Source organism: Populus alba, chromosome 17, assembly GCF_005239225.2.
Source record: "Populus alba chromosome 17, ASM523922v2, whole genome shotgun sequence".
NCBI classification, from domain to species: Eukaryota; Viridiplantae; Streptophyta; class Magnoliopsida; order Malpighiales; family Salicaceae; genus Populus; species Populus alba.
This window is the reverse complement of record NC_133300.1, coordinates 15,758,662-15,784,733: the sequence shown is the minus strand read 5'-3', so window position 1 is coordinate 15,784,733 and position 26,072 is coordinate 15,758,662. Positions and strand designations below refer to the sequence as shown.

Below are 26,072 nucleotides of genomic sequence, written 5' to 3'. Positions count from 1 at the left end.
TTTGGCCATCTCTTTGTCCTTTAACTTTCAATGCTTAAACTCATCAATCAATCCTTTTATTTATGTGATAGTCCTGCATTTAAAATGAGCATTTACCATAAATTAAGGTATCTTATAATATCAAACTTGTTATTATAAAACATGCTTTAGTTAAGGAGTTATTGATACTTCAAGTGCAAAATGATGATATAAAACCTTGATAAACATGCACTTTTAAGTACTAATCAGTACGTAGTGGGAGAAGCAACTAAATATAGGGGAAGCAAAAAACATTCAGCTTATTTACAAATCATTTTCAAAAGAAGGAAAATTGAAAAACTCTGTTTCTGGCCTCTCAGGTAAAGGAACCTGAATGAAGAGCTTAAACGAGGAAGGTTTTTTAATTGCTATAGACATCATGATCAAATCTTGGAACACAAAGATAAAGGTAAAGGAGTTTCTAAAAAAGAAAAATGAAAGATACTCACATCACTGTGGTCTACCAAATCAACAAGACAGCCTACATTACTCCATATTCTATCAACAACACTAAGTACCCTCTTATTTACCCTCCTAAGGTATACAAAATTATCAGTATGAGATTTTGTTAAAAGAACATCACATGTTAGTACCAAAAGATGATTTAGTTCAAACAATAAAATATGCATCAGTAACCATGCAAAGCATCTAATATGTACAGACCTCAAAAACTGGTTGTAGCTGCTTCCTAGGTGCCCTCTTAACTGCTTCACGTTGCTGTTTAGCACCATGTATCCGCATGACATCGGATGGTAAGAACAAGTGAGCTCCTTTATCATAACTGCAAAGGGCATTGAGGTTTGCTCGACACGAGTACGAGAGCTATGACACAATTATCTAAGAAGAGCTTAGAGCACACCAAAAAGCTACTTAAATGCCAGGTCTTGATTTGTTACTAGAAGCAATAGTGGTGTTAAGAGTTGCTACAACTACATGGGAACCAGAATCCTGTTGAATTAAACTCAATATCCAGAAAGTCAAGGAAGGCAACCACCACTTGCAGCCACCAGCCGCCACCTGCGACCAGCCGCCAGCCACCAGCTGCCACAGCCGCCAGCCGCCTTCACACTTGGAAAGTTTGAATTTTTGTATTCTGAATTCGTGTATAAATAGAGTGCTCAGCTTATGTTATTTTGTGTGGAGAGAATTGAGAGAAACACTTGAAAGAGAATAGAGAGAGAGAGGGCGTGTATTGTGAGCTTCTTTTGTTTTAATTTTAAGCTTGTTTCTTGTAATAAAACCTTGTGTTTTATCTCCTCTGAGTGTTTCAAAGCCACCACCAGTGGTTTCTCCCACCAACAATTGGTATCAGAGCCCCGTTCGTCAGAAAACAGAAGAGTTTTGGGGTATATCCGAATTTTCAAAGTTGTCAAAAACAAGTTTTGATCATTCCACAGTGTAGATCTCATCCATACGAGTTCACTAGTGCAAAGAATAGCCTGATCGGAGCAAGAGGTAGCCCACACGCGCCACCTGAAGATTCTGCACAGAAGACCACGCGCACCCACGCGCGCCAGAGGTTGAAGACGACTGACGTGCACGCGCGCCATATTTGAGCCATTTAAGCCGCCTAAGCCGAGCGTCAGCCGAGCCACAAGCCGAGTCCAGCCGAGCCACAAGCCGAGCCGTCCTCCGCGCCGTGCCGAGCCGCTTTCCCAGAATATTCCCAGAATATTCCCGGTTCGATCCCAGTGAACCGCCCGTCGTACAGAATTGGTTTTTTGACAGGTTCACCCATTTTCTGACCCGATTTCAACAAAGTCAGACTGGTTCCCTACTATTTGGACTATTCCGGATCGATCTACAGTGTCCGTTTGTCCAAATTCAGCTCCTAGAAAGGTGATATAGTCATTCAAAGAGCAAAATGACTACAAAAGGTACACATACACTCATCCCAAAGCTGACCAAAGACAACTATGATAGTTGGTGCATCAGATTAAAGGCATTCCTTGGTTCACAAGAGTGTTTGGAGATTGTACAACATGGTTATGATGAACCAGAGTCCACAGAAGTAGAAGATGCTTTACAAGAGGCACAGAAGCAAGCCCTCAAAGTCAACAGAAAGAAAGACAACAAAGCAAAGACCATTATCTATCAAGGTCTTGATGAAGATACATTCGAGATCATAGCTTCCGCTGAAACATCGAAAGACATATGGGAGGTGAATTCGAATTACTGAGAAAATTTTGAGATCCCTAGATCCAAAATTCGATTTTGTTGTTGTCGCAATTGAAGAGTCCAAAGAAGTGGACAAGTTAACAGTTGATGAGCTTATGAGTTCTTTGCAAGCTCATGAACAGAAGATTGTAAAGCGAAATGGAGATAAGGCCATTGAGCATGCCTTACAAGCAAAGTTGTCTCTCAAGGACATATATGAGCAAGGAGAGACTTCAACAAGTGGATACACCACTCAAGCAAGAAGTCAATAATCCAGAGGAGGATTTCAGCGATTCCAAGGAAGAGGATCTTGGAATACAAGCTTTAGAGGAAGAGGTGGTAGAAACACCACCAGAGGAGGTCGAGGACAACAAGCATTCACTCCTAGAGGAAGAGGAGGCGGTTACAATAACCGTGACAAGAGGAATATACAATGTTATAGTTGCAATCAATTTGGGCACTATAGCACTGAATGCCGAAGGAAAGCTCCGTTAGAGATACGAGAGCAAGCCAACTATGCAGAGAAGGATGATAGAGAAGAAACTACATTTCTTGTCCAACAAGAACTTGGTGAGAAACAGGAGAATATATGGTATCTAGATACTGGAGCCAGCAATCACATGTGCGGCTATCGAGAGTTATTTGGTGATCTAGATGAGACCAAGCAAGGTCTAGTTACTTTTGGAGATACCACAAAGGTTCAATACAAAGGTAAAGGCAGCATCCCAGTCAAGTTGAAGAATGGCGATTCCAGCTACATCGCCAATGTGTATTATGTCCTAGCCATAAAGCAGAACCTGATCAATTTAGGTCAACTTTTGGAGAGAGGATATACTTTTTACTCGAAGAATTGTCATCTGGCAATTAGAGACAACAATGGGAGATTAATGGCTTATGTGAAAATGTCCAAGAATAGGATGTTTCCTTTGAACATCCAGTATGATGCAACAAGGTGTTTGAGTGCCATCACCAACAGTGAAGAATGGCTTTGGCACCTGAGGCTTGGACATCTGAATTTCACAAGCCTGAAGATGCTAGCAAGCAAGAAGATGGTCAAGGGTTTGCCTCACATTGATCATCTAGATGAAGTCTGTGAGAGTTGTGTCCTCAGCAAACATCACAGATCCAGTTTTGCCAAAGAAGTCAACTGGAGAGCAAAGAGGCCACTGGAGTTAGTACACACAGATGTGTGTGGCCCAATAACACCTATGTCGACTGGACAAAATAGATACTTCCTCACTTTTATTGATGATTTTAGTAGAAAGACGTGGATATACTTTCTGAAGAGGAAGTCAGAAGTATTCAATTGTTTTAAAGATTTTAAAGCAATTGTGGAGAAGCAAACTGGTTACACGATCAGAACCGTGAGATCTGATCAAGGTGGAGAATATACAGCAAACGACTTTGAAGCCTATTGTACACAACAAGGCATCAGACATCAGACAACACCAGCTTATACACCACAGCTGAACGGTGTAGCTGAAAGGAAGAATTGAACGATTCTTGACATGGCAAGAAGTCTGCTCAAAGCAAAGAAATTGCCCAAGCAATACTGGGCTGAAGCTGTATCATATGCAGTGTATCTACTGAATCGCTGCCCAACCAGAAGTTTGCAAGGTGTCATTCCAGAAGAAGCATGGAGTGGTCACAAATCAAGTGTAACTCATCTACGAGTCTTTGGTTGTGTGGCATATGCAAAGATCCCAGATGCAAGAAGGAGAAAGCTCGATGACAAAAGCGAGAAATGCATCTTTGTCGGATATGGTGAAAGAAGGATGGGATACAAGCTGTATAATCCCATCACAAAGAAGGTGATTATGAGTAGAGATGTTATCTTTGAAGAAGATAAATCTTGGCAATGGAATGATGATCAAGAAGCAGTCAGATGGATCAACACTGATTTGATCCTTGAAGGTGAAGAAGTACCAACAGTACTTATAGAAGAATCGATTGTGCCAGCAGCTGAACCACAAAGTCCGGTGTTTATATCAGCAGCTGAACCACAAAGTCCGGCACACAGTTTCCCTGTATTCAACAGGAGGAACACACCAGGAGCATCATCATCAACACCACCATCAGCATCCTCATCAGAAGGACCAAGAAGGATGCGAAACCTTGAAGAGTTATACGATGCCACTCAAGTCATGGAAGATACAACTCTGTTTTGTTTCCATGCAGATAAGGACCCACCAGAAAAGAAGGAAGCAAAAGGTGTCAAAAGGGTCTACAAGAAGAAAGCCAAATTAGTGGATAAAGGCTACAAGCAGAGAGAAGGCATTGAAGGGAGAAGTATTCATGCTTGGCATGACATCCCTCAATTGAGTTTAAGGGGGAGATTTGTTGAATTAAACTCAATATCCAGAAGGTCAAGGAAGGCAACCACCACCTGCGACCAGCCGCCAGCCACCAGCCACCAGCTGCCATAGCCGCCAGCCGCCTTCACACTTGGAAAGTTTGAATTTTTGTATTCTGAATTCGTGTATAAATAGAGTGCTCAGCTTATGTTATTTTGTGTGGAGAGAATTGAGAGAAACACTTGAAAGAGAATAAAGAGAGAGAGGGCGTGTATTGTGAGCTTCTTTTGTTTTAATTTTAAGCTTGTTTCTTGTAATAAAACCTTGTGTTTTATCCCCTCTAAGTGTTTCAAAGCCACCACCAGTGGTTTCTCCCACCAACAAATCCAACCACAAACTCATTAAATTCCAGATTAAAGTAGCGCATGTATGAAGAATTTGTATCTTCCAAATTTGTATACGAGGATCTAAAATTAATTTTAGTGGGGACTATGCTAATGTGCCTCCTGCAACTTGCATGATGATTGAGTGAAAGAGCCAAGACCCATTACAAACTTGCTAGTAAACAAAGTGCTCTTTCCCCAACACCAACTCATGAAATGGTTTTCGTCTGATGCTCAATCTGATCAAATAAAGATATTCAGAGTGCAATCACTGGTTTAAATCTTTTGTTTTTGTAGATAGAAAGTGTGTCCAGAAATCTCAGTCCTAATGGGCAATTTACAACCAAAAGCGCTAGGGAGCTTATCAGATTTAAATGCAATAGGTTGAATGGCAGAAGCTGCCATAGAGGCCTCTTCATATTCCAAAGCATGTGTAGTTTTTCCAATGAGGATTGTGATCACCTATTCAAGAAAAACTTAACCAAAGTCCATGAAAAACTAAGTTGCCAAACAATAAGGTTCAAAAATCTCAGTTTGACTGTAGAGATCCGTCTGCGCCATTTCTCCCATGTAATCATCTGTTGTCTCCTTGCACTTTTGGCACATTTGAAATTTAAAATAAATACTAGCCCTATATGAATCATCACCTAAAGAAACTAAACTACTTCAATCAAGTTCTGTATGTACTATCCTAATCCTAAATTAACTACGTGTCTGACTTCACATGAAAACACCAACATTGGCATATAAAGAATCACCATGTGCCTAGCCTGTTTGGAGAAACAATATTTTTATGACTTCTTGTGCAAGAAAAAAGAATGAAAGACAAACATCTGCAACTTAAGAGGCACCATGGAAATTGCCTACAAATCTTATCTGTTTCAGCTCTAAAATCTAGAAACTAAACTATCTGCTTTGAAAGTATATGGCACCCGACACATGTTCATGTCATAAAGGATGATAAAATATGAAAACTAGATATCACTAGAAGAACAAAATTTGACAGGGTTACTCACAGTTTTCTCTAGGCCTTTGAGGACTAGTGGGTCACAATGAATAACACCATAAGCGAATTTCTGGTAGTGATTCATCCATCTTCGTTTCTTCTCTTCATTTTCCCTGAAATTTTCTTCATTTTTATCAAAGATAATTGTGTAACTCTCTGTTTGATCATCTATCTTTGATTGGTCGATGTCATAAGAAACTGGAAACACGTGTCCGATCTCATCTCATCCATGAATCCGACAATCTTGACAAGTTCGTCAAAGCACCAAGGTAAAGAAGTACAATCTCTTGAAAATATAACAATTGACAGCCCTGATTCTTGAATGGCCTCAAAGAGTCTTGATCTAATTGCCATTACTTTCTCTGGTTCCTTCTAGGCTGGCATAATGAATCTCAGGGCTAGATCTGACTTTAAATAGCTGAAAGAATTACTAATGTCAGCAACTCTGATGACAGGGAAAACTTTGGCCATCCATTAATGGTACGACGAAGAAAAAGCTAAAGAACTTTATATGAAGAAGCTGCTTGATTGCTTGTAACAATAAAATGGGCAGAAGATGGTTGTGGTGCTTGTTTGTTATCTATATCGAGAACATAACAAACATACACCAAAATTCTTCACCTTTACTCGTCGCTCGTAAGAATGAAATGACAACTCAATGTTGCTAAAGGATTCATTCTTCCATTCTTTAAGCTCTTTAAGGTAATCAAAAGATAGATAGAATAGCCAAAGATGATCTGACAGAACTTGGATAGAGTTACAACTAATACTCATTGGCGAAGGATAATTCTCTTTTCCATTGACTTTGAAATGACAAAAAAGAGAAGGACTTTCACCATTTACACTGAATGCAACACAAGCAGCAAACCCGATGCTCCAACTAGGCACTTGCACACTGATTGAAGATCCCTTACTTTGATGGTTAAACTAGCCTGGAATTTCATTTCCTGGAACAGCGATACCAAATCCAGGTCTTGGATGAGACCAACCCTATACCATAAAGAACCAAAATGTTAGATAGATAGAGGGAGATGGAGAGAGATAGAAAAAAGTTGGGGTATGATTAAGAGAAGACCTCGAGGTAACTTTCAAGCATGGTCAACCCCATGCTGTCTTGGCCATTATGATTGTACAATTCCCAGCAGTTAAGACATATGAAATCTGATCTTTTGGAACCCCTTAAATTTATCGGATATGGAATTGTTCTTAGGCTTATACAACCATTCAAATATACTGTTTGAACTTTATATGGAACCTGAGGCAATGATTCAAGCATCGTGCAGTCCTCCAAGACAAGCATTTCCAGTTTAGAAAGCCTAATTATGTTTTTAGGCAGGCTAACGAAGTTATTCTGGCTCAAATCTAAAGACCTCAATGAAGATAACCAGCCAATATCTTCAGGAAGTGCCCCTTCTCTTAGATTGCAAGAGCGTAAACCCAGTACTTCTAAAGAACATAGACTAGACAAAAAAGGCAGCACAACTATTCTTTTGCATCCATCCAAAGATAATACTTTAAGTTTCTTTGAAAGAAAAACGGATGCTGGCAATTGTCTTATTGAAGTTCCACTTACATCAAACTACTCCAAACTTTCAACTTTCCCCAAATTCTCTGGTATATATTTAAGTTCAGAGCAGCCAGACAGATCAAGTTTTTTAAGTGATTTCAAACAACCTATGCTACTTGGAATGCTTTTAAAGTTCTTGCAGCTGTTCATGCTCAATAGACCTAAGCCAATCAAATGATGAATCGATGAAGATAGTTTTGTAATACCAGTCTCGTCCAAACGTAGCACCATCAAACAGTTCATGTTTCCTACTATATCTGGAAACTTCTCAAGTTTTGAGCAGCCATCAAGAGTGCAAACTTTAAGTGATTCCATTTCTAGATTGTTTGGGAGAATCCTAATACTTACGCAATTCACAAGATTCACATATTGAATCTTCTTGTGACGTGCAAGTGATGGATGGACCTCAGACAAACTTGTACAACCTTCAAGAATCAGGCTCTCGAGATTTGGAATTCCAGTAAGATCTGGAGTCTTGGACAAGTTTAGTGAGTTGCTGAGATTGATGATTTTCAAATTAACTGCACTCTGCAATCAGGCAGGGGAGAAGAAATATGGAAGCTACTATCATAAATATATAGGAAAACAATAAAAAAAAAATACAAAGGCCCTTAAATTAGGTGATCTCACCTTACACCCATACCATAACTGCTCAATACTACTGTTAGCCATATGAAGTTCAACTAGCTCATCCACCTGTAAGCCAACTAGCAATGATTTTGAAGTGTATGAATGCCATTCAAGAAATTGTAGCTTATTGGAAAGATCTTTAGGTCCTTCAGAAAGCTGCACGTTGTCAATTTTGAGCAATCTTAGTTTGCTCATTTTAGAGAAGGCTTCCATGTTCCATTGTGCCTCTTTTATTCCAACCATGTCTGTTGCTATCTAATTTTTGACCCATGTTTTTGATATATTTTTAAAAAAATTCCAAAAAAAATAGAGAAAAACAAAGAAAATCCAAAAAAATATGTTTTTTAATATATTCTCATCATTTTAGCATTTTCAGCGTCTTCTAAAAAGAATTTAATTTTTCAAAAGATTTTCAAACGCGTTCGACTTTTCACGCGTCATTTTTAAAATCATTGATTTTCCTCATCGAGTCGACGTTGATATTGCTCGTTTTCAAACAAATACAAAAAAACAAGAAAAATCAAATTTTACAAAAAAAAGAAAGTTAAGGGACCAATTTTGTAAACTTGGCAATATTTTTTGCCTATAAATACTGGTTTCCAACACTTGCAAGAGGGGGTGTTATTTTGTAAAGGGGGAGAAACCACAAAAAGAAAACTCTAAACCTAAACTTAACGCTAGCCCCCACACACACAGGAGGCAGCCGCCCCCTTTCCTCCTAAAAATCCCAAACAGCCGTCGTTCCCTGGCTCAATCTTCAGCTCTTGGCCATCACAGCTCCTTCCCCTTCAGCCACGATTCCCCCCTCGTTCGTTGGTCCTCCTGTCAGCCAAAAACACACCAAACAGCACCCTTTGGTTTTGATTTTTTGTGCAACCGGCCGCGAGACAAGCCCTCCTCTTACAGCCGCCGCTCCTCATCTCCTTCCCCTTGGTTCTGATTTTTCAGACCAAGCGACCATCTCTGCTCTTCTCTCTCAGCCGGCCATTTTTCCTTCTTATTTGCCCAGCCAGCCGCCGGCCAAACCTCTCCATCGTCCTCTCCTTTCTCAGTCGACCGCAAGCAGCACCACAGAAATGGCCTCCCCCAAGCCACGCAGCCGCAGGTGATCTCCTTCACTGCCTGCCGGCCAGCTCACCAAGGCCGGATCAGAGCTGCCCGATAGCAGCCCGGAAATGGCACCCACAGATCCCAAACTGGTCCGTTTTCTTCCTCCAACAGCAGCGCCGTCCACCGATTCACCATCAGCCATCAGCGTCGTCCGATCTACAACCCGAAACAGAGGAGAAGAAGACTAATCGGTCGCCGGCGACAGAGAAGGGAGGAGGCATAGCAACGAGGCAGATCAAGAAAAGAAAAGGAAAACCGATGCAGATCTGAAAAAGAACAAAAACAGATTTGAAAATCAAAGAAAAAATAAAATCGACTGCTGTGTGTGTTTATTTCCTTGTTCTGCAGGTCACCGATGGTTTAGGAAGACAGAAGAAGAAGAAGCTGTTCTGGATCGGCTGTTTGCAAGCTCCTTCTTCACGCGCCGCCAGTGGCGGAGGCGCGTGGGAAGACGCGCCGCCACTGCTTCTCTGCACCAGAAGCCTCCCAGCACTGTTCTCGTGCACTGTTCCTGCATGTTCTAGAAGCCTTAGGATGTTTTAGGGGCTGTTTTGTAATTTTAAATTGTTTGATGTATTTTTTTTTATTTAGTTTTGGATTTTTTATTTGTATATTGTAAATGTGGATGTAACAAGGAAAAGAAAAGAAAGAACAAAAAAAATAGTGAATGTGTGTGATTGTATTTGTTTTATTTTTTTATATATTTTCTATGATGAAATTGCAAGGACTAAAGAAGAATTTAATATTTTGATTGGATCACGGTATAGATTTATTAACTTATACGTAAGTTGTATTTCTAACATCCGATGAAAAGACAAAATTTTAAAACTTCTTTAACACGTCAAAAATCACGAAGCAGCTTACCTCAGGTAGGGTGCGTTAGGGGTGTTAATACCTTCGCTAACCACAACCAGTCCCTTACCCGCGAATCTCTGACAAGACCAGTACATCCGGTTTCCTAGTAGCCCGCAATCAATTACTAGGTGGCGACTCCAACAAATCAAATTCAAGCAAACACATTAACAACAACGAGAAAAATCGCCAGCCAATGCCGCGCGGGGATTTTTCCAACGTGCGACAGAATGGCGACTCCACTGGGGAAGGTATTGTTTTTGACATTATTGGACTAAGCTTTATGTATTTGATGTGTTTAAGCTTTTGCAATTTTATCTTTATTTTTTTAATATTTTTTTCATGCATTTTATAGAATTGTTTCATGCATCACTTGTTTTAATTTTGAAAGCACACACAAACTTCTAGGTTAGGTGGGGAACTAGCGATCTGCCCTAAGATTATTGGTCAGGGTTCAGATGCGTGAAACACCCAACTCATATCTGAGTGCCTGCTTGGTAATTGTGGGTATACGTGCCTTAACTATTCCATGCAACGCCCCCATACTGTCTTTACGAAGAACGTCACTGGGCAAATATGAGACCTTTTGAGACCAGATAGAAAACCAACCCATGTTCACATAATGAATAGAACATGTCCTTAAGTTGTATGTGCTACTGTTATTTGCATCAGGGCAAACCCTTCTTGAAGCATCTTGAACTCAAGACTTGTGAGTGACACATTGGCCGTCACTTCGAAAATATTCATTGTAGAGTTTGGGCAAAAATCACGATTCTTGTTCCATCATACAAGAGTTACGACCATATTGTCACCCCTCGAAGGGCGAGTTCATCATATAGATTACATGTTCATACATTTATCATGCATGTACCGGGTTGAAAGGTAGGTCCCCTGTACAAGCTGTGCTGCACGTGATTGAAGAAAGATGAGGGAAGTGAACAAAGAAGTCAGATAGAGGCTCATTATCAGATTGAGGTTGAGAGCATCAAAGGTGAAGTAGCTGGACTCAGATCTGCTCGAACAAGTGTTGAGCATCAAATGGAAAGAGAGTGTTTGCACAGTCTTCTGTGGGAACATTGCTTGTTTACGTCCAATTGAAGTTGTATCTCTCCTTTTCAATCATGAACAACAACAACAATGCCTTCAGTCATCAACTAATGACAACTCTGATTCTTGTCCAATTGCACTATTAAGTGTTCATCGCCTCCACATCATCTAATGGAACCAAACGACTACTAGCCTCCTGTACATGGTGCATTAGTCTTCTTTGAAGTTACCCCAATTATGAGCTCAATTCCAGTTCAGCAGCACAAGATGTTGGTCTGAGAAACCATGATTAGACACTGAACTTCGACGTGGTAGAGCTCTCTCTGTAGAGAATTATTGGTGGATCTGCCAATGGAAAATGCAAAAGGGGTGTATTAATTACATATGCTTTTGTAACTTTTTCCCACCAGTGGCACGAGCAAAACATTGTAGTAGACAGAGGAGTCAGGCCTGGTCTGAGAATATGAGTAGTCATCGAACTTCAACGTGGTAGAGCTCTCTCTACAAAAATCTGTTTATGATGCCGCAAGTTGAGAGTGCAAGAGGGGATTTACTAATTGCATATGCTACAAATATTTCTCTCACCAGTTTCAGCACGAAGATACTGTAGTAGGCTGAAGAGCTAGACTTGGTTTAAGAAACATGAGCAGATATCAAACTTCAACATAGCAGAGCTCTCTCAGCAGGAATCTGTTTGTGGATCCGCAAATGGGAAATCCAAGAAGGAATACAGTGGTTTCAAATCATCTATGATTTTCCTTCAACAGTGTCAGTATTAAAATGCAAAAGTAGAGAGAAGAGACATGCCTAGACTGAAAAACATGAAGAAGACTGAAACTTCCACAGAGCAGAACTCCCTCTATTGGTGCTTGTTTGTTGCACCGTTTGAGAGAAATCAAAGAAGAAATAGAGGAGATTCATGTCCATCATTTTCTCCCATAGAAGAGATAAGGCATGATTCCATTTGTCGGTAGCGGTGGTGTTGTGCGCTACCAAGATTACCTAGCTTGTGGAAGTTTTCCAACAACCCTCAACCAACCACAACAACATTGGAAGATTGACATGATGTTGTGAAGATCTTCGAAACAATTGAGCGAGCTATGAAGAAGTGAAGGATTGAAGGTTTTGTTATGGATTCCAGAACCGTGAAGAGAGTTGAATCAGAAGATGACTCTCGATTGAGAAACCTCAGTTATTTTGCCTAGTCAAGTCTCGCTCAAGCATTAATTGCTCAAATGTCTTTGCCAAGATTGACATTCCTCTGCCACTTAAGTTTGTCGACCAACATCTGCTAGATTCCAGAATTTTGCTGGACTCCGACAAATCCTATGTAACCACTATTTTCCAGGTGGTTCAATCTGGACAAGAGATGTGTTCTCATGGTGGGGGTCCTCGGCCATTTTAGTTAAACAGATGCAAGAGTTTCAAGAGTCGAGCTCAATTTGCGAAAGATGATGTCATCAATCATTTTCAGAATGACAAGTGATCGGAATTGCTTGGCAAAACATAGATATTGCCAGAGGAGCTGATCCAAGAAGGAGTTAAACTGTCAAGCATTTTTGTTATGGATTTTTTCCATCTTGCATTTTGTTTTGGGGATCATATCTCATCCTTTACTGAAACATGTCTTTTCTTTTTCTTGTTGTTGTTTTGAAATCAAGAGATACTTCTTTCAAAGGGTATTTTGAAAAAATATTTTGATCAAACTCCAACATGTAAAATTAAGGATAATCAATCCTGAAGATTAAAATTATTTTGATTGCAGAAATGACTCGATGCTTGAAAATGACATGAGGTGACCAAACAATTTTGAACTCATACCTTTTGAAACTGAACCACACATCATATAGCTAAGTTTTAGCAGTATGCATAATGACAGGTAGTGGATTCAATAGTTATGGACTCGTGAATCATGATTCTTGCAAGTCCAAATCATTACACTAGATGAGGTCAAAATTTATCGGTTCTAACCGACCTTGCTTGAAATGAGAAAAGGCCATCTTTGTTATCCTTTCACGTCTCTTGAAATATTATCCCTTGTAGTCCCATTTTGAGCCTGGTGAAATATTTTCTTTCAAAAAGAAACCCTGACTAGGATCACACCCCACACTGGGGGCAAATGAAAAATATTTTGGAGACACTGATAAAATCAATGGATCAAAGAAAAGCTTAGAACAAAAGTCCAATGTTTGAGAAAGGGCTAGAAGAAGAAAATCCATAGATTGAGGGCCATCCAAGAAAAAACTTTGAGGAAGGCTATGAAAAAGAAAAAAGAATGGGAGGAGAATGCCTATCAGTTCTAAGAGGGGCAAAAGAAGTTTCAATTAAAGAAAGACACAACAAATGCCAAAAGTCAACACTAGAAAAAAAATCGAGCTTCATATCTTTTGGTGTGTCTCGGATAGAGCCTCTAATGTCTTCAAAGTTAGATTAGTTATTCATCAAAGAAAAAGTTGGATTTGCATTATGACCTATATTAAGAGAAGTCTGATCTTTGAGGTTAACAAGGTTCTATGTCGTTTCCTCTACAAAGACAACAATAGAAAATGAGTTGATGAATAATTGATGTTGATCCTAGGTTTTTGAAACCCTCAAACACCTTTTGAGCCTTTGAAATTCTTTTCTTTCATAGCCATGAACCAAAGCCTGCATTACGTGCTTTTAAAAGCCCTTTTTAATCAAGCAAGCAACTTGAACTGATAAATGGCGCTCTCAAAATGTGAAGAGTTTTTCCATAAAGGTCGTGACTTCATGAATTAAGCTACTGGTTATTATGCATGCTGATAAAATGAATACTGAGAAAAGAAACAACCTTTCTTGATCAAGCCTGAGCATCTAGCCATTTGAAATTCACAAAAATATCACCTCATCACAAACCATCAAAAAAAGGTATACCCAAAATCAGAGTTTAAAGTGGACGGAAAGAACCATGGGAAAGACCATTTTAATCTTACGAGTCGATTTCTATTTTCAAAATACAAGACAATCGAAGGACTATATTGAATGACATGTATTGGGTCTTTGACCAAAGAAGCTTGAATTTCAAAAATACTTTTCAAACACTGATATCTCTCTGATTTCATTTCAACAATTAGACTTGAATAGACATGACCTTTGAAGTATGAGATTTGATTCTAGAACAAGAAAGATTGTCAAACAAAGAAGAACTCTCATTGAGTTTGCGGAATCCTTGACATGAAATGACATCAACTCTTCTCAAAAGTCCTTGAGACGTTGACTACCTGGGGGCAATTCAGTGGACCTTAAGAAGGAAAACATACAGTATCCAGATCAGCTGGGGGCAAAGAAAGAATCAGATGACGAGTCATCATAGTACAGGAAAGTTATGTTCAACATCTGACAATGACAAAGGAAAACCTTCTTGAGTATAAACTGATGAACGAGCATTCATATCATATTAGGGGCAATGTTTGTTCAGAGACAGTCTGTGATTTAGTGAACTTCAGCAGCAATTGATGAGCAACGCTGCACTTGAAGGGCATTTTATTATCATCAGCTTAGGTTACCCTCTGAAACATGGCTATGACTCCTGAATGATGTTATCGGGTGAGTGCATTTGAATGAACATTGAACATATGCATACCACCAAGACCGACTGTGGGACCATCTATTCTGAAGCTCAAATGCGCACTTCACCGTATGACTATGGGTGATGAAGATCATTGCTAATTCCAATACATTTCTTTGCACGATCTGATTAGACGAGTTGGAAGGAATTCATAGAGAAGAACATCAAGCTTACAATGAGGAGCTTTTTACTGCAAAGCATGAGTCCATGTCTAGATGACTTGGCAGTTTCCAAGAAGGTTGATGATAACATGTACTTGAATAGTATTTGTTTGAACTGGAGCCAAGTTCATGATTGGCTGACAATCTTTATAGGTGTTGGCATGATGCACACAATCAATCAGAGTCAAGCAGCACCACACTTGGGGGCAGAGTCAAGCTTGATGAACGATGCAAGCAGTAATTGTCGAAGACAGCCCGGGATGGGCATTGCATTTACAGCTGAGTGGATGGCTAGCACATGAATGAGCCAATGCATCGGAAGAACAAAGAAAGCTTCGGGATACAAACAAGGGCACCCTATGACGATGGAGCATCAAAGAAGGGGGGACCTATATTTCAAATCAGGTAAGGATGCATGCATATCATCTAACCTCAAAAAAAAAAAAAAAACATTTGCACATATTTTTGAATTGTTACAGGAAAATCCTTAATGAGGTCCAGCAAGATGGTGGAAAAAGAAAGAAGCATTGTGGTGATGATAATAAAGAATCGGTTTTGATCATGGAATAAAAAGATGATGGGATGAACCCTACCATTAGGAAAATCCCAAAGAAATGAATAGATCAGCCTTGCAATCGGGAAGCCTCAAGTTTTCAACCCCTGCAGTCAAGAAACACCGAGTTTTCAAATCCTATGATCGGGAATTATCAGGAAGCACCAAGTTTTCCAGCCCTTCTTCTGTCATCCCCTCAGGACTTCGCCAGGTAAGTCCTATTTTTCACACTTATCATATCACATTTTTTCCATCTGGGTAGGTCGCCCATCATAATAAGACCGTTTATCATATTTTTTCCATTTTGGGTAGGTCACCCATTACAATGAGACCGCACTTCACATTCTTTCTATTTGGGTAGGTCGCCCATCACAACGAGACCGCTTTTTCATATTCTTTCCACACGGGTAGGTCGCCCATCACAACGAGACCACACTTCATATTCTTTCCACATGGGTAGGTCACCCATCATAATGAGACCGTTTTTTTCATATTCTTTCCACCTGGGTAGGTCACCCATTACAATGAGATCATTTTTTACACATTCTTTTGTTTTGGTTAAATGAGGTCGCTAGATGGGATCTCATGTAGCTTTGGTTAAAGGGAATCGCCAGATGGGATTTCAGGTTAACCTAGTTACACATATTTCGTTCCAATTGAATGAGGTCGCCAGATGGGATCTCATGTAGCTTTGGTTAAAGGGAATCGCCAGATGGGATTTCAGGTTAACCGAGTTACACATATTTCTGTTCCAATTGAATGAGGTCGCCAGATGGGATCTCATGTAGCTTTGGTTAAAGGGAATTGCCAGATGGGATTTCAGGTTAACCGAGCTACACACAGTTTTTAGTTCCAGTTGAATGAGGTCGCCAGATGGGATCTCATGTAGCTTTGGTTAAAGGGAATCGCCAGATGGGATTTCAGGTTAACCGAGTTACACATATTTCTGTTCCAGTTGAATGAGGTCGCCAGATGGGATCTCATGTAGCTTTGGTTAAAGGGAATTACCAGATGGGATTTCAGGTTAACCGAGTTACACATATTTTCGTTCTAGTTGAATGAGGTCGCCAGATGGGATCTCATGTAGCTTTGGTTAAAGGGAATCGCCAAATGGGATTTAACCGAGCTACACACCAATTTTTGTTCTTGTTAGATCGCCAGATGGGATCTCAGGTAAACCCAATCAAAAGGGAAGGTCGCCCGTGAAAATAGACCAGTGTGAGAGTGTGGGCCGGTCGCCCCTGAAAATAGACTAGAGTGAGTATGTGTGGGTAGGTCGCTCGTGAAAACAGACCAGTGTGAGAGTGTGGGCTGGTCGCCCCTGAAAATAGACCAGTGTGAGTGTGTGGGCAGGTCGCCCGTGAAAACAGACCAGTGTGAGTGTGTGGGCAGGTCGCCCCTGAAAACAGACTAGTGTGAGTGTGTGGGCAGGTCGCCCCTGAAAACAGACCAGAGTGAGTGTGGGTGGGCCGGTCGCCCTTGAAAATAGACCAATTTGAGTATGTGTGGGCAAGTCGCCCAAGATAATGAAATCATTTTCCTTTTGTTTTTTTTTACAAAGCTTACTATGCAAAACACCGAGGATTTTTGCTTCGTAAGCATTGTAAAGAGGGGGCATCTGTTGCTACCCAATTTTTGACCCATGTTTTTGATATATTTTCAAAAAATTCCAAAAAAATAGAGAAAAACAAAGAAAATCCAAAAAATATGTTTTTTAATATATTCTCGTCATTTTAGCATTTTCAGCGTCGTCTAAAAAGAATTTAATTTTTCAAAAGATTTTCAAACGCGTTCGACTTTTCACGCGTTGTTTTTAAAATCATTGATTTTCCTCATCGAGTCGACGTTGATATTGCTCGTTTTCAAACAAATACAAAAAAATAAGAAAAATCAAATTTTACAAAAAAAAGAAAGTTAAGGGACCAATTTTGAAAACTTGGCAATATTTTTTGCCTATAAATACTGGTTTCCAACACTTGCAAGAGGGGGGGTAATTTTGTAAAGGGGGAGAAACCACAAAAAGAAAACTCTAAACCTAAACTTAACGCTAGCCCCCACACACACAGGAGGCAGCCGCCCCCTTTCCTCCTAAAAATCCCAAACACCTGCCAAACAACCGCCGTTCCCTGGCTCAATCTTCAGCTCTTGGCCATCACAACTCCTTCCCCTTCAGCCACGATTCCCCCCTCCGTTCGTTGGTCCTCCTGTCAGCCAAAAACACACCAAACAGCACCCCTCGGTCTTGATTTTTTGTGCAACCGGCCGCGAGACAAGCCATCCTCTTGCAGCCGCCGCTCCTCATCTCCTTCCCCTTGGTTCTGATTTTTCAGACCAAGCGACCATCTCTGCTCTTCTCTCTCAGCCGGCCATTTTTCCTTCTTATTTCCCCAGCCAGCCGCCGGCCAGACCTCTCCATCGTCCTCTCCTTTCTCAGCTGACCGCAAGCAGCACCACAGAAACGGCCTCCCCCAAGCCACGCAGCCGTAGGTGATCTCCTTCACTGCCAGCCGGCCAGCTCACCAAGGTCGGATCAGAGCACCCGATAGCAGCCCGGAAACGGCACCCACAGATCCCAAACTGGTCCGTTTTCTTCCTCCAGCAGCAGCGCCGTCCACCGATTCACCATCAGCCATCAGCGCCGCCCGATCTACAACCCGAAATAGAGGAGAAGAAGACTAATCGGTCGTCGGCGACAGAGAAAGGAGGAGGCAGAGCAACGGGGCAGATCAAGAAAAGAAAAGGAAAACCGATGCAGATCTGAAAAAGAACAAAAACATATTTGAAAATCAAAGAAAAAATAAAATCGACTACTGTGTGTGTTTATTTCCTTGTTCTGCAGGTCACCGATGGTTTAGGAAGACAGAAGAAGAAGAAGCTGTTCTGGATCGGCTGTTTGCAAGCTCCTTCTTCACGCGTCGCCAGTGGCGGAGGTGTGTGGGAAGACGTGCCGCCACTGCTTCTCTGCACCAGAAGCCTCCCAGCACTGTTCCCGTGCACTGTTCCTGCATGTTCTAGAAGCCTTAAGATGTTTTAAGGGCTGTTTTGTAATTTTTAATTGTTTGATGTATTTTTTTTATTTAGTTTTGGATTTTTTATTTGTATATTGTAAATGTGGATGTAACAAGGAAAAGAAAAGAAAGAACAAAAAAAATAGTGAATGTGTGTGATTGTATTTTTTTTATTTTTTTATATATTTTCTATGATGAAATTGCAAGGACTAAAGAAGAATTTAATATATTTTGATTGGATCACGGTATATAGATTTATTAACTTATACGTAAGTTGTATTTCTAACATCCGATGAAAAGACAAAATTTTAAAACTTCTTTAACACGTCAAAAATCACGAAGCAGCTTACCTCAGGTAGGGTGCGTTAGGGGTGCTAATACCTTCCCTAACCACAACCAGTCCCTTACCCGCGAATCTCTGACAAGACCAGTACATCCGGTTTCCTAGTAGCCCGCAATCAATTACTAGGTGGCGATTCCAACAAACCAAATTCAAGCAAACGCATTAACAACGCAACAACAACGAGAAAAATCGACAGCCGATGCCGCGCGGGGATTTTTCCAACGTGCGACAATGTCCAAGAATATGGCTTCTATTTTTTCTTTTCCCTGTCAACCAAAAAGGAATACAAGTAACAAAAAAATACAATGTAGAGATTTGTAGAGATGGAGCGTAAATTAAAATAAACTTCATGAAATCTCATGGATAATGTTCTCTATCAGCTACTCACTGAGTTGTCCATCAGTGCAAGGCAGACATCCTCGTATGTCCACAATCTACTACGCCTTCCAAGCTCTTCAGGGGATTCACAACGAACAATTTCCTTACCCATTATCTGTAATAAATTATGCATCCACACTTGATCCCACATTTTTTATGTTGCTAAAAATATAAAATCCGATGTTAAAATACCCGGCTTTCGTCAAAACTTTCAAAAAATATATATATAAAAAAAAAATTGTTTTTTGTGCATACGGCCAAGTATCTCAAAACTAAAAAATCATATTTGTGTTTTTTATATACACCAAAAATCAATATTTAGCATGCATTTTGGCTTTAATAACCAGTTTATTAAAGTCAAGAGAACATTGGCCAAAATTTCAAAAAAAAAAAAAAAAAAAATTATTTTGTTTATCTCTGAGTATCCGGGGCATGAAATTACACGTAATGCGTATTCTGGATATTTAATTCTTTTTTTCGGACAATAGAACCCGGGGTATGACATTACATGTAATGCATATTCTGAACAATAAGAAACCACAACATGACTTAGATTTTATTAGACAAAACAATGCAACCTACCTTAGGTAGGGCGTAGTTGGGGTGCTAACACCTTCCCTTTACGCAACCAGTCTCCGTACCTGATCTCTAAAGACCAGTAAGGGTTCCTAGTAACCAGAATACTAGGTGGCGACTCCCGGTCCATTTTTTTTACTGCTTAGAGACAAAGAATTCCTTGTCTCACTTTTTTTCCACAATAGATAGATAAATACCACACCCTCATGAAGGGTTGGTGGTGGGCGATCGCCGCAGCGTCGTACATGTGCGACAATGATGTAGTTTAGTCATTTTATCTCTATTGTTTTTTTGAAATAATAGTTTTTGATAACATTTTATGTACTTCCTATCACATGTAAAAATATCAATAAAAAAAATTAATTATTTACAAAATTATTATTGTTTTCAAACTAATAAATATAAAGCTTTTATATTAAATATTATAAATTTTTCATTGATTTTTTTTTAAAAACTTAGCTATCACCCTCTTGACCGAATCTAATTATCAAAAAAGAAAAAGAAATCCATATTAAACTGAGTTTGGAATCTCAAACTTTAATATTCCTATCACAAACAATTCAATTTTAAAGTTCCGATCACAAACACTAATTCCTCTTTCATTGTCAATATCTCATCTCAAACGTTTGATTAGGGGGTGTTTATGAGTCCAATAGTGATTATTTTTTAAAATATTTTTTTATTTGAAAATACATTAAAATAATATTTTATTTTTAAAAAAAATATTTTTGACATAAATACATCAAAAAGATAAAAAATAAACATAAAAAAAATAATCTTAAACAAAAAAAATATTCAAATTTCCAAATAGATCTAGAACTTCTTTCTCAACCAACTTACTCTATCATATCCAATAATGAACCTCCTTTTGCTTTCAAAAATTCTGTTTGTGTGGAAATAAATCTCTTTATGCACTCTGCAACACAAAACCATTAGGATTATACTTGAGATGCCAACACTACTTTTATAGAAGGGCCTTATTGAAATACTCAATTTCTTTAAAACTCATGCCTTCACAAGCTTAGTTTGTTTTATTAGTTTCAATTTGGTCCTAACTTTTTTTTATTTCTAATTTTTTTAGTTGACCCTTTTATGACAATTTTGTTTTCAATTTCAACATTCAATTCAAGTTTATTTTGTTTTATTATTTTCAATTTGATCCTCAATTTTTTTTGTTTCCTTTTGTCCTTTGCCCTTTTGTGTAAGTGTTATTTATTTTCAATTTAGTCCTTTGATTTTGATTTTTCATATATTCCTGATCAACTAGAAGGCAGAAAAGAAAGACAGACCTCCTGTTTAGATGAAGGCATGCAGCTTTTATCCTCGGAAAGATTTCTGTTAAACGCTTAATAACTTGAACGACAGAATAATTGAATGAAGAAACAAATATAGGTGGCGACTCCAAACGACCCCCTCCGCGCGTCCACGTGCGACAGCATTGGTGAGGAAAGGGCCAATGATATGGATGCACTACTAGAACAATGGTTGGGTAGATAAATCTCACAGATGAGAGACCTTATTAATACAAAATCAATAACATAAGAACTCTAAGCTCATTAACCCTGGTCCAGCTGACTGAATCCGCCAACGCCAAACTGCAAGTTTTCAACAGGTTGCACGGTCTCGGAGAAAATAGGCTGTGGACCAAGGAGATCAATTTCCAGGAAATCCATTTCATTTAATTGGGGTTCCTGCAGAACAAGGATATCAATTTCCCAGAAATCCATTTCATTTTAATTCGGTTCCTGTTCATAGTTAGGGGTGAATGCGAATGCAACGCCATGTGCCTGATGTGATTGCAATTTTGAGATAGCTGGAAGCCAAGATGATTATTAATTAGGGGTGTTTATTGTCCGGTTCCATTTCTTCAGAAAATGATCCGGAACGAACTGAAAATCAATTCAAATTGAACAGTTCAGCTCGGTTCATTCAAAATCTTAAGGTTGTGGGAGCTTTATACATTGCCTGGAGTTTTTGTTTCATTTAGGACTAGGCTGTGGGCTGTGAACAGGTTTAATAACTAAAAGTTTATGTATTCTTGAAATTTTGAATTCTCACTTTCTTTGTTGTTGTCATGGGCTTTGATCAGGTTAATGTTGCTGCAATTTGTGCCTTGATCAGGTTTATTGTGGGTTTCTTTAGCAAAACATGTGTTTCAGTTTTCTCTTTTTTGATCCACGAAAGGTTTTTTCCCTGCCTATAAGGAGTGTTTGTTGTTTCTCATTAACATTTCATTTTGGTATTACTCTTAAGGTTATATATGGTTTGCATGCAACCATGGAATTGGGTGTTGCCTTTTTACTTCTTAGGGCCAATGTTGTGTTTGTTTTTTAGGTGCATTAAGAGTGCTTGGCAGGTTTGATTGTTTGTGGCTCATGTCACAGCTTTTTCCCCTTGCAATTGGTTTGTTTGGTTTTGTCGATTGTGTTGGTTGATGGGAGGTTGCTGTGCTGTTTTCTGCAATAATCTCTGTATTTGCTAGACTTTTTTGGGTTGGAATTCCTCGGTTTTTTTTGGACAATCTGTTGCTTTTTTGGGATCCCTTCCATCCTAGGTGCAGTTGGCATGTTTGGGTTTTATTTTCAATGGCCCATGGGGTTCTGTTTTTGTTTCATGGCTTTCTAAGGTTTCTGCCTCTCTTTTTCCTGCTGCTCTTAAAAACTGATGCATGCCTTTCATCATTTTGATTAGGCCTTTTGATATTCAGGTTTTCATGCTTTCCAAGAGTTTGCCTCTTCAATTTGGGTTATTTTGTTGTCTCATTTATTGCTGACAAGCATCATGTTAATGGGTTCTTTTACAATTGAATATGTGATAGAACCGATTTTGAAATTTCTTTTCTGTTTTTTTAAAATGGGGCTTTGAAAGTTCCGTCGACACTACGATTCATTTGTTAATGTTTTTGCTTGAATGTATGGTATGCTGAAATTTTTTTAAACACTTTGAAAGTGCAATCAACTCTTAGATTTTGAAACACTGTTGCCATTTATTAAAAGCAATGAGCTTGGGTACGCAAAGTTTTGAAAATTTGCAATGTTATGGCCCGATATAATTGTTGCATCTGTCATTCAAGTGTTCTTGGGTTTGTTAATCAATTTTTATTGGTTGGGTATGTGCAGATAGACATGCAGGGCAGAATAGTTAGTCTTTAAGTTCTTTTAACTTGGAAGATTTCTGGCCTTTTTGTTTTTTGTTAATCAATTTTTCAATAATCTCTTGCATCAGCCTAGAAAATTTAAACCACCACTGCCAGTTTTTAAAAGGGGTGCTCTGCCCATTTTTTAAACTCTCCTCCACTCGTACTGTTCATAAATATATGACCATTTACATTCATGCTTTATTTTTTGTTGCAGGAACAGTGAGAGGCCAAGAAGACAATATCCTGCACAATGATCATTTTGTTAAATGTTATCTCTTTAATTAGTTTGATAGGCTTCCATGCAACGTTGTATTCTCAGAATAAAAAACGTTTTATAATATTGTTGTGGCTTGCTCTGTTTACATGGACTTGCTGCTTTATATTTAAAAATTTATTATGTTTGAATGCTTTATATATATATATATATATATATATCTGCAGAAAATAATTATCCATGTCCACCGCTGAGCGTGGGCAACAAAGCTAGTAGACAATCTATATATACAGGGATTGCAGGAACATAATTGTGAGTGTTTGGTTTTCATGGGAAAGAAATATAATAGAAAATATGCATGTCTTTTTTTCTGTTTTACTTTACTTCTTTTATTTTTTATTTTTTTAATGTGAATTGATTATATTGTTAATTTTATGCTTTTATTAGTTTAATCTCTGAAAGTATCAGTAATTACTTGTGACGGAAAAGAATCATTTTTTTGATAGTAGGACTTAATTTGTGAAATTTTACATTTTTTTCCACTTTTTTTGGTTAACCGAATAGACTGTGGACCAAGGATATCAATTTCCACTTTCTCTATAAAGGTTGTAAAGCTCATCTGAAGAGTTATAACCTTTAACGGTTATTGTCAGGATGTAACTTTTTATCTTTTCTTCTTATATTACTTTATTAATATAAATAATATTACCCAAATCCATTTTTTCCTTCATTTACACTGACAAGAGTTTTAGTATTAATTAAGAGTTTTATTGTGACTTTTTAGCATTTATTAGGAATTATTTTGCAGGACACTCTTACCACCTAGCATATCATGTTTTAGAAAGGCTTTTGACAATCGACATTTAAAATCTGAATATCAACTCCTACTGCTCTCCTCCCCACATTCTTCAACACTATTCTCCTCCTTCATCTATTATCTCCCTCGTCTTCTTTCCTATTCTACATCAATAGAAAAACTGACTAGTTCAAACACAAATATGAAAAATTGCAGCCTCAGTGGAGAAGCGTAATCTCTTGAAAATATAATGACAGAAAACCTTGATTCTTCGATTGCCTTCCAGAGAGCAGGTTCGATGCTCTTTCCTCTCTCGAGCTCCCTATCATCCATGTATACATCGATGCCTCTCTGTTTCAGATTAGAATATAGATGACTAGTAAAGTTGTCCCGGGTGTCTTTGCCTCTAAAACTAAGGAACACATCATGCATATATAGTGGAGGAGGAGAAGATGAAGATGAAGATGAGGTTATTCCTTGCACGCTGGTGGAAGCCATGAAAATCCCTATAGCGATAAACTAGAACCGATCCCTTCTGGCCTCAACTAGCTCGCTTGGTTTAGCAATTGCTTTCCACGCTATTTTGTATAAGGCCTGCTCCTGTGATCAAACACGAAACAGAAGGTAAGATCAAGAAATTTGGCAATTAAATCTACCAAATAGCAATTTCAAGCTTGGACATGTACAATTCTACTTATAAATCAGAAAACACCAAATTTCTACGAGTATTTCACGAATCTAGACGAAACAAACCGTGTGGTAAGTGTTGGCTAAAGGGCACAATATCCAGCCAAGCCCAATATTTTTTCTTGTTCTGGTATCTTAGTAACCAACTTCCAAAGCCCTTTTCTTTCTTTTTATTCCAATGACTTCGAACTTTTTCCGGTTTCTTGAGGTCAAGAACTCGTACTGGTAAGTTTCCAATGATTTTCTTACACTGTAAAGAAGATGGAGTTTCGGTGGAGAAAAAACAAAAAGAGAAAAGTATTGGGCAGCAGAGGCACCTTCCTGTCAAGAGCAGGGGTTGGGCCACACACATCGCAGTTGAAAAGTATTTTTTTAATGAATTTTCGAACTAATAACTACAAAACTCTTACATTAAATATTATAAATTACCATTGATTTTTTTAAAAAAATAAACTTAGCCACCACCCGATGAACTGGAACTAATTAACGAAAAAAAAAAAAAAAATCATATTTTATTGAGTTTAGAATCTCCAACTTTAATATTTTTATCACAAACAACCCAACTTTTAATTCCTCTCCTATCCCAAATACCACTTCTTCTCCCATTCCCAATATCTCATCTCAAACCTTTTAACAACGATGCTTGGAGATATTATAGCAGCTATTTTTTAAAAATAATTTTTTTTAAAAATAATTTTGATTTAAGTATGTTAAAACAATTTAAAAATATAAAAAAATTATTTAAAAAAAAAAATCAAATTTCCAAACGGTCTGAAACCGCTTTCCCAATCCAACTTTTTGGAATATTGATTCGAATCTCTTTAAGCACTCTGCTATACAAATCATTAGGATTATTCTTGAGGTGCCAACACTACTTTTATAGAAAGGCCTTATTGAAATAATCAAATTCTTTAAAACTTATGTCGTCATAAGCTTTGATTATTACGGATATTTCCAACTTCTCTAGTGCACCTTTCAATTTTCCATAGATTTATAAGTTTCCAATTAAAAACTGGTAAGGAATAAGATACACAATTTGCTGACGCCATCGTTTTCAATACACTTCCCTTGGTGATGCCATTTTTTGATTTCAAGATTGGAGTTTTTCTACATTTCTATCAATACAAAAACCTCAATTCTTGATCGCCCTCACCTTGTCAGAAACCTTAACCAATGAACTAGCCCCTCTGTCATCGTTGCAACAACTCCACTCCTTCACTCCAACCCAAATAGCCATATCAAACCACCACAACATCCACCACCCATACCAGTAGCCCCAACAACCACTCTACAATCACCTCTTTCCCTCTCGTCAACAATTCAATAATTATAGCTTTGTTGTTAGTAGGTCTTTTCTTTTTATTGCTCCCCCAAAAATTACATATTGGTTTTTTTGTTTTTTGTATTTTTGTTTTGGTCCTTTTTCTTTTGATTTTTTATTTTCATCATTGAGCCTTTAATAAAAGTTTTATTTCTTTTTTAATTTAGTCCTTCAATTCTAATTTATAATATATTATACTTTTTAATTTGGTCCTCAATTTATATTTTTGTTTCCTTTTGCCTT

The 26,072-nt window shown here is 38.5% G+C and overlaps 1 protein-coding gene and 1 pseudogene across 1 annotated transcript; both read right to left on the bottom strand.

The window, feature by feature from the left end:
• Window positions 1-282: 282 nt before the first annotated feature.
• The window catches only part of LOC140954794 (DNA-directed RNA polymerase 2, chloroplastic/mitochondrial-like), a 33,301-nt pseudogene continuing 7,511 nt past the window's right edge, over window positions 283-26,072 (bottom strand).
• Window positions 5,129-24,860, bottom strand: LOC140954882 (probable disease resistance protein At4g19530). Its single transcript, XM_073405866.1, is given in 5 exon segments — window positions 5,129-5,314; window positions 5,869-6,084; window positions 6,087-6,129; window positions 24,045-24,233; window positions 24,652-24,860. Coding segments are annotated over 5 exon segments (843 nt in total).